Raw genomic sequence first — 9,126 nt, forward strand, 5'->3', positions numbered from 1 at the left:
TGGCATAAGCTTTATAGCGCTACAAACATCAATAAGCCTGTAATATCCCACATCTCCCCTTATCGGGACTACAGATGACTGGTGGACCTTTGGGCTCAGCCAGCTGTGAGGATGGCTGGGACTGTGCGGCACTGTCGTTGGGCAGCACACAGGGCAGTGGTGAGCGGTGACGCACTGCAGCGCATTAGCAGGACTCAACAGGGTGCCGGGATACTGATCTCTGACCCTCTCTTCTTTCTTACTGTCGTCCTTGGGCAAGGACACGGATATTGGCTGGACTGTGTACTTTGAGCTATGAGCCTGCCAAAGGATTTCCATTGGTTCTTCTTTTGATAGAAGAAAAGAAAAAAAACCCAAAAATAAACCAGAAAGCAGGTTCCTAATGAGTGTTATTTTTCTCTTTTTCAGATTTGCTGACTTTGTGGAAGGTTCCTACCACCTCACCCCACATGAGGTCTCTGTCCACGAGCAGGAGTATGGCTTGGGGAGCATGTTGATCCAGAGTGAGCTCTTTGAGGACACGTCCTCCGAGGAGGAGAACTCAGGTCCTTTGTGCCCTACGATCACACACAACAACGTCCTGTCTTAAGTGGCGCTCAGTCAGTTTGCTGGGGACTGGCTTGGGGTCTGTGCGTGCCTTGTTGCCCATGTTGTGCAGTGGCTTCTCTGCCCTTTGCAATGGGGTGAGATAGCTCAGAAAGCTTGATTCGAGGTGGTCTGTGAGGAACCTCTGGGAAGAAGCGTGGGTAAAGGAACAGTCTGCTGGCATGGGTTCGGCTCTCAGCCCGCCTTCTTATTCCCAAAGAAAACGCTGGCTGGAGTACTGGGCACGGCTCGCGTGGCATTCTGGGGCCTCTCAGAAAGAACATCCACGTTTGACACTCCTGCTTCTAGGAAGGGACTTCATAGAAGAGTTCGTAGAAGAATGGAAAAATAACGACGACGCCCCCAACCTTTTGCAAGGAAGCCTCTGGATTTCCCTAATGAGAGAAGGTGCTCCCCGCGGCCCCCATGCCTGTGGCTGGCCCTCCGGAGCGAGCGGAGTGGTAAGCACAGCGGTGACTCCAGACTCGAGGCACCACCACGCCGAGCCTCTCGCACCTCGTTTACCTCAGCGACTAGCATCGGTCTTGATTTAGCCCTTTGTAGAGGAAGATGAATTTTTGTTTGTGTTTTTGAAGCAAATGGTATATATTCTCTAAATCTTGTCAATGCACATTCCGAAAGCTGCAGGTGCTCCCGAGCAGGAAGTCCACAGACGCTGTCTGTATTTATTAGCAGGAATTGGCCACTGCAGCTCCAGGGGCAGTGTGCTGGTGAGCCCTGCACGAGTTCTCCAACACAGCACTGCTCAGAGGGCTGCCTGCCGTTTGCGGGGATGTATCTGTAGGCTTTGGGGCAAGGTCTACTGGCCTTGCCGTTGTGCTCAGCTTTTCCTGCTTCCCTCTGCCTTTCCTGGGCGTGTCTGCCCTGCACTGTGAAGTGTGCACAGTTGTTTCCGGTCTCATGCCTGCCTTCTCTTGGGTTGTGGCGTTTCTCACACCCGCAGAGAGAACTGGCCGTGCGTGGGGATTTGGACCCTGGCCCAGGTCCTCTGTTTGGCCGCAGTGGGTCCCTTATCTTTTGGTTTCAATGGAATCAGGACCTCATTCCCTTCCCTTCCCCTTCCTTCCTTCACCTGCGCATTCTCCTCATTCCTCTCAGCCTTTCCGCACCATCCGTGTCATCCTCGCCCACACCTGCCCCTCACCACAAGCACCTGGCGCAGTGATTAGTCCTGAAACTGTCTGGAGAGTTGCTTGCTGTGCAGACGGTGCATTGCCAGTTCCACTCACAGGACATAAACTGCCAGCCAGGTAGGCTGCGTCCTCTAGAGGGCCAGTCCACCACCGGGATCCAGGATTGGACCTCTTTTTTCACGACCCCTACTTATTCGCAGTTTCGTTTCTGATCAGAGAATGACAGCACCTTTGATTACAGGGCCATTCGTTTGATTTCACCATTGGAGGCCATTGTGACCCTCCCTTGGCCAGGAGCGAGTTCGCTTACAAACCAGCAGTGCTTTTTGTGAGGGGGCAGATTCCTGCCTGGCTGTTCCTTGTTTGCTTCTCTCTGCTCCATCTGATCCGCCCTCTCGGGCCTCAGGAGAAGCTGGGGTCACTTTGGTCAGTAGGGTGGATGCTCCTGACAAGAGCACACATGAGGCTGGTTGGCTCACCATGATCTGGGGGAAGCAGCTACAGTGATGCCTTCAGACCAGCCATGTAGCACATCAGATAGAAAGGCCCTGGGGTCCATCGGTGCCAACATTCCTCTCCAGGTGCCTGGCTGATCATTTCTTCCAGGTTTTCTGGCAGCTTCAGGCTGTTGTTGAGTGACAGCTACCTCAGTTGGCAGCAGCGAGACTCGAGATAGAAAGTGAAACGTGAGCAGTGTTGGGGCAGGTGCAGCGGGGTGTGGTGGTAGGTTCCAGGAGGTTTATACTGGGGAACCCCAGTGCCTTCATGCATTGTGTATATGGTAAAATCCTGTCCCGCCCTGAAGTACCGTGAAACCTCTGAGATGGAACTGTTTTTGCCTTATTTATAGAAACTGGCACCTAGCATATTTGAGCCAAAGTTGTATTAAACAAAGAATTCAGCTATCCAAGTGATCTCAGGGTTCCCTGGGGGCTTAGGTGCCTTCCCCCCAAATAGCTCCTGAGGCAGGGAGGTAGCTCGCCTCCAGGGTCACTCTTCCTGCCTTAGGTCATTATTCTTGTGATGAGGCTTGTGCAGCAGAGGAGACTCTCCTCTGCTTCTGTTTGCTAACTCCTTGTGAAATACAGTTACCATCTGGAGGCCCGTATTTTCACTGTGCTGGAGTTTGGGGTGAGGGAGGGCAAATGCTGTTTGTGCCTCTTCTCTGCGTGGTGGCTGGAGCCGGGAGCCAAGCTGTGGGTCGTCGCGCGGAGAGCTGCTCCAGACGGTGAAGGACGGTGCTACTCGGGTGTGCTGCGTAGCCTTGGCCGGCCGGCCGGCCTGGGGGGCTCTATCCTCGGTGCTTCAGCGTCTCCGTGTGCCTGCACATGGCACGACTCCGTCAACCTTCCTTAGGAGCTGCTCTTGTCTCCCTCTTGGCCGCTTAGTCTGCTGGCTCAGTCACTACTTGAAGCCCCCCTTTCATTTTCTCTGGCAGTTATAGCTCTTGCAGTTTCAGCACAATCTCATCTCCTCCCAGACCAATCTCATCAAGAAGGATGAGGGGCTAACTATGGGGTGAGCTGGCCCATGGAGCCAGGTCTGCTGCCTTGTCAGCATCTGACTTGGCAAATATCAAGCTGTAAATTGGCCCCAGGGCTCAGAGTTTCGTCAACATCGGAAATCCATCGCCTCTGTTCAGTCTGGCCAAGTTGGGTAGAGTGTGACTTCCACTGATGGGGGTCTCAGAGCCGCGTGGTCTGAAACATTGCCCGTTCTCTTTCCCACTACGATTGCTTTCATGAGACCAAAGGAACACAATGACCAAACCAAGGAAAAGTGAGCAACGTTAGAAATTCCTGTCAGCCATTGCAAACAGCTCCCCACCTAAAAAAAAAAAAGATTTTATTTCTCTTCCCAAATTATGATTTTAATGTGTTAGGAAGGGGATTTTGCTGAGAGTAGCTCTTTGGTCCCAATGTTCTATTTTGTGCTAAAACATCCCGTCGTAGCGCCCAGTCCCCTTTTCCTCAGTCCCCCGTTGGTAAATGCCAAAGGAAGTTTGATGCCTGCAAGCGTCCAAGTAGACCAGCTAGCCCTCCCACGGCCTGATAGAAAGGAGAAAGCCTTGGGAATGGATTACACAATCACCCTCAATCTTTCTGTTTTTTCACAAAAAAAGATGAGTTCAGACGGACACCCATGTAAAAATGGTTCCTAGCTGTGTGCCCATACGTTTCCCCAAAGTGAGAAGTGCCAGTCGAAGTAGGAGGGAACGAGAGTCAGTGTCCTGTTAGTATCTCTCTGGGCTCCGTATTGATATGCCAGGAGTTTGATCTGAACCAAGGACAGGAGACTTGGACAGATTCCTGGTGCTTCCATGTCCTGTGGGCAGTGGGCCCGAGTCATAAACGTGTGAAATAGCCATTGCAGAAGGCAAGTGCACCCCTTCTTTTTCTACACAGCGGACATTGCTTATGAGCTCTGTGGAAGCTGTACAACTGTGGTGTCTTCAGTGACGTTGCTCATGAATTCAGGTCACCGTGGAGCTCACAGGGGTACTTGGTGCCTTAGGTGAAGGGAGCCAGGGCCTACCCGGAGTAAACACTGGCTACTCACACCGATGCCAGTGCCGGCACAGCTGCGGCAGGACAGCCTCCCCAAACGGGCGCTTTGGACTCCCTCACCCTCACCCATGTGTTTCATCTTCTCTTCATACTCTGGATAACTTGAAAATGGTGACGTTCTATGAACTTTCCGACAGTGTGAGAAACAGCTCATGTGAACATCCGTGCTCACGGTGTGAGGACTCGAACTGTTAACTGCCTGCAGTTGCCTCCGAGCCCCCGCTTCTGGAATTCCCAGAGGAAGAGCAGGGCTGAGGAATCCCCGGGTAAGTCTTAGCCATGGTAATGCCTTAGTGTTATTAAAAAAGAGAAAAATTGTGTCATTGTCATTTCTATTGAAAATGTTCATGAATGCTTGAAAGGCATACAATGATCAGGGATGATGCGTTGCTGTGGGTCTCATTTTCACTGACTTTTCTGAAAGAGACAAAAATAACAATCATATATTTTTTCATTTTATTGTATAGTTTGTAAGTAATCCCAATTTTAATAAACTTTTATAGGCCATATAGTGGTCTCTCCTGATGACTGTGTACTTTCCTCATTTGCGTCTCTTCTTACTGGGTAATCAGCAGTGGCTCCTTATTTTCCTCTTTCTCATGCAGTGGTTTCAAATGCCATCTTTTTCTCTCCTCAACTCCTTTCCTTTCTCCCCCTGCAGCCAGCTCCAGGTCTGTTGGCCATTCAGGCTGGAGAGGACGTCCCTCCTTTGGCTGCTTCCCCAGGGTGTCTCCATGGACTGGCTGGTTGGGCCACCGTGCCGTCCTATTGGAAAACATGCCTAGTGTAGATTATCCCAGGGAACGTTTGAGCTTTAGTGTTGTGTCTGCGTGAAGGGTCGTGGGTGCATGGCACAAACAGGTGGCAGGTCGGACCTCCCAGAGACACCTAGGACAGCCTGGCGGCGGTCACCTTCTGAAAGGTCATCCTTGAAAACCCTGCCCTGTGCTTGTCCTCTGCACATGTGGGGTTTCCATGAGGTAGAAACTCTACAGCAACTACCAAGGACATCTTGTGTCTCTTCACAGTGGGTTTTTTTTGGAGGGTGAGTGTATTTATAGATCTGTCTCAGTTATTTAGTGTGCAGGGGACTCTGCTGTCCATTTATAAAAGGTGGAATGACATACAATTATATTGATGTGAAGGAAAGGGGTCAGAGTGGAGATCCGAAAACCCATCTGTAGACAATTGGACATTCCCTGACAGGAGGGTCACATGGGAGGGACAATTCACTCACAGTGCAATATAGTTCCGATGAAACTCACCACACTCCTCGACCGAAGTTCTACCTCCCTAATCCTGCTAGATGGGAATATGTACCCTGGTACAGATAAGACCTTTCAACACATGGAATCCAGGACAGATAAACACCCCAGAAACAGTAAGGGAAGTAGCGGTACCGTGAAGGCACAGGGAGGGAGGGTGTCCCCAGGGGGACGAAGAACAGAAATGTGGATGAAAGGACACTGGACAGCATAAGATATAGAAAAGTATTTCATTGTTCATGAGAGTGGGGGAGGGGGGAAAGCTGGTATCAAAGGGCTCAAGTAGATAATTTTAAAAAAATAATGGCAACATATACAAGTTCGCTTGATGTAATCGGATGGTTAAAATATCTGTAGGAACCCCCAATAAAGTGTTTTTTTAAAAAAAGATGGAATGCCAGGGAGGCGAAGAAAACAAGGTGGATATGTAAATTTATGTAGATGAACACAGTAATGACAGCTTTTCCTTGTATATAACTCGAGAGACACGGGTGGTCATTCATGGGTTTCAGTGGGGATTTGAAAGCTCGGGCATGGAAGAATCTTGAAGTGAGCATAGGGATCATTGGGCAATGTTGCTAACATGCAGAGTAGGTTTGAGGTGGGGGCGCAAGTTCTGCTTTTTTAATAAGTTTCCCAGGTGAATTGGATCTGCTGGTCTGTTGACCTCACTGAATAGCCAGCATGTAAGGCATTTAGCTTGGTGCCTGACACATAATAGACACCTGGTCTTTGTAACTAGTTAACAATTTATAAATGCTGAGAAGACCCTTGACCCCCAAATGCCTTCCCTTCCATAATCTGAGAACTGTTACTTTTATGGTACACAGCCTTTGAATCAGTGAATACTCTGGGAGGGTCAGTGAGTGTGAAGTCCTTGAGTCAGATTACTGCCCTCCCAACGTGGCACCCACTTTCAGTCAATGCCACCTCATGATCCAACCCATCACCCACAGGAGGCAGTCTGCCAGTGCATGCTGCTGGGATACCGGATAGACTTCATCAGAGCTTCTAGATCAAAATAGGCTAGTAATCAAGGCCTGGCAGTCGACTTCCCCAGAGCAGCCATTGAAAACCCCATGGGTCCCCGTGGCCTGCTCTGGGACTGATTGGTCCATGTGAACAGCGCAGGACCGGGCAGCATTGTGTGTTGGACCTGGGGGCACCGTGAGTTGAGCACAACCTCCGACAAATCCCTGTAAGAAATAAAAAATAATGGAATTCCCTTTGGTTGGCTTTATTGAAATACGATGTAGACACAACAAAATATGCACATTTTGGCGTCCGGTTGTGCCGGGTCTGGTTGACGTGGTCACCACCCCACCATTATCCTGATGAACATTGCCATCTCCCTCAAAGTTTCCTCAACTCCATTCTGTGGGCCAGGGGTTCCAAAGGGAAGGGGATTTAGGGGCTGGGTGGAGTGGGAGGAAACCAGTAAGCTCTTCAGTTGTGTCTTAGAAGCCCATCCCAGGACTGCCTCCCCACTGCCAGTTTCCTCCCCATCCCTGGTAAGCTTGGACAGATCTTGAAGTCTCCACTGGCGTGGGTATGCGTCTCGTTCCTTATTGTGATGAAAGTGTGCTAGACATTTCTCTAGCTTGCACCCACCTGAGCCCAGACCCACCCGAGCAGTTGGCCACACTAACTGTGGTGTCTGTGCATGCCACTGTAAGCCTGAGGTTGCTGTAGATTTTTCTCGGCATGCTGTTTTGATGTTGAGAATATACACGCAAAACACACCGAGTCAGCGCTGCATTCCTGCAGCGTGGCACTGTTCTCACCCTCCTTCCCTGCTTTGTCCTGGTTCACAGAAACCCACGGCCCCTCAGTGCCAGTCGGTTTGCTCTCCCAGAGATAGCTCGAGGCATCGTGCTCTTAACCTTATTCATGGTGAATTAATTGGATGAGGGTTTACATTTTAGATGAATTTTTTTTCATTGAACGACCCAAACAACTTATCAAACCTCTGAAGGGTAGACCATTTTGACTAGCTAAGCTGAACTATTGTTTCATTTTAAGAAGACTTCAAAAAATTGAATTAAAACAACAACAACCCAACACTTCAAGGACTAGTTTTGGTTTAAGGTTTGAAGATTATCCCAGGCTGGCCTCTCATGTAGGGGAACCCTCGGTGGTGGTGGTGGTGGTTATGTGTTTGCCTATGATCCGCAGTCAGCAATTTGAAACCACCAGCCGCTCCTCGGGAGAAAGGCAGGGCGTTCTGCCATTACCATCCAGTTTTGGAAACTCACAAGGGGCAGTTCTACCCTGTCCTGTAGGGTCGCTATGAGTTGGCACTGACTTGATGGTAGTAAGTTGGTTTTTTGCTTTCCTCATTTGAGCACACAGTAAGCACTCAGTAGGGGACGGGTTGACCCAGATAAACCTCAAGTGGAACAAGGCTGTAGATCTCTGGGGAACAGGAGACCTGAGTTTTGGCCCCAGCCCTGCCAGGTTCCTAGATGTTTTGCTTTAGGTCTGATTCCCCGTACACGGATGTCTGGTCACTTCTGTCTCTGACATTGGTACGCTCCACCCCTCCATGGGGAGTAGTCGTGGTATGTCACCGAGGCTCAGCTTCTCCGTCTCCTTTCCTTACCTCCCCCTCCCCTTCAAATATATATAGTAGGCCAATAAATTATGTAAAGGCAGGTTGATAATGGAAATGCTGATGGGCCTGGCTGATGCAGAGTGCTTCTGCGAGAGCTATTGAGCTTGAACCTTGAACCCAGCAGCCAGTGAATGAGAGTTGGGTAGTCAAGTCCGTACTTTCCCCTAAGTGCCTGTAATGACCTGATGTGCACATTGTGCATCCCTGAGGAAAAGGGTGGTGGGAGCCTGTTATTCGGGAATCATCCTTAATGGAGGAAGGGAGGTATCCTAGAAGGCAGGACGATGTAAGCTGTTTGCCTTTCTGAGGCAGTTACTTCCAGCTGAGCTAGCAATGACCAGGGTCTTCGCAGTGCTGAGGAGGGATTAAACTGAGAGACATCTGACCTAGGTCTGGGCCCTGCGGAAAACTTGAGGTTAGGGTTGGCAGACGTGCATTCTGTTCCTGGCTCTGCTGTGTACTAACGGTGGCATGGGACACACATCATATAGCCCCTCTGAATCTTGGCAGGTTGCCTCACTGAGCTCTCTCTTCACCTGGGGCGTCCGGCCTGTCAAGGGTTAAGCGAGCCACACCCTCAGCAGGAACACCCTCGGACTTTGTGCTGAACAGCAGGCTGCAGCCTCTCCTGCAGGACTGGCACAGGCAGCACAAAGGAACGTCGGAGAGGGACCACGGCCTAGGAGGTCAGACTCTTTCCCGGCTTCCTTGACACCATGGACAGCGCCCACTAAGGTGCCTCTCTGCCCTTGTGGGGCCGCTTGGACTGCTATGCCCGCTTCCTGTCACAGTGGGATTCCGTCGCCATTCTCCTAGGGGCACGGGAGTGAGACTCGCCGGTTCCAGTTCTGGGTGAGTGCTGCCTTCGCCTGTCACTGCAACTCGTCCCCCATCCTGTGGTGCCTCTCCTCCGGCACCCACACCCACACCCGCGTTTCTCA

At 50.7% G+C, this 9,126-nt stretch overlaps 1 protein-coding gene across 1 annotated transcript in view; it reads left to right on the forward strand.

Moving 5' to 3' along the window:
* The window catches only part of NEMP1 (nuclear envelope integral membrane protein 1), a 31,831-nt gene extending 27,210 nt beyond the window's left edge, over nucleotides 1–4,621 (forward strand). Inside the window, exon 9 of the mRNA XM_075551442.1 lies at nucleotides 409–4,621. Coding sequence (XP_075407557.1) covers nucleotides 409–589 — 181 coding nt within the window. The 3' untranslated portion in view covers nucleotides 590–4,621. The remainder of the gene's footprint in view (nucleotides 1–408) is intronic.
* The last annotated feature ends 4,505 nt before the right edge of the window (nucleotides 4,622–9,126 follow it).

This window comes from Tenrec ecaudatus, chromosome 6 (assembly GCF_050624435.1).
Source record: "Tenrec ecaudatus isolate mTenEca1 chromosome 6, mTenEca1.hap1, whole genome shotgun sequence".
NCBI classification, from domain to species: Eukaryota; Metazoa; Chordata; class Mammalia; order Afrosoricida; family Tenrecidae; genus Tenrec; species Tenrec ecaudatus.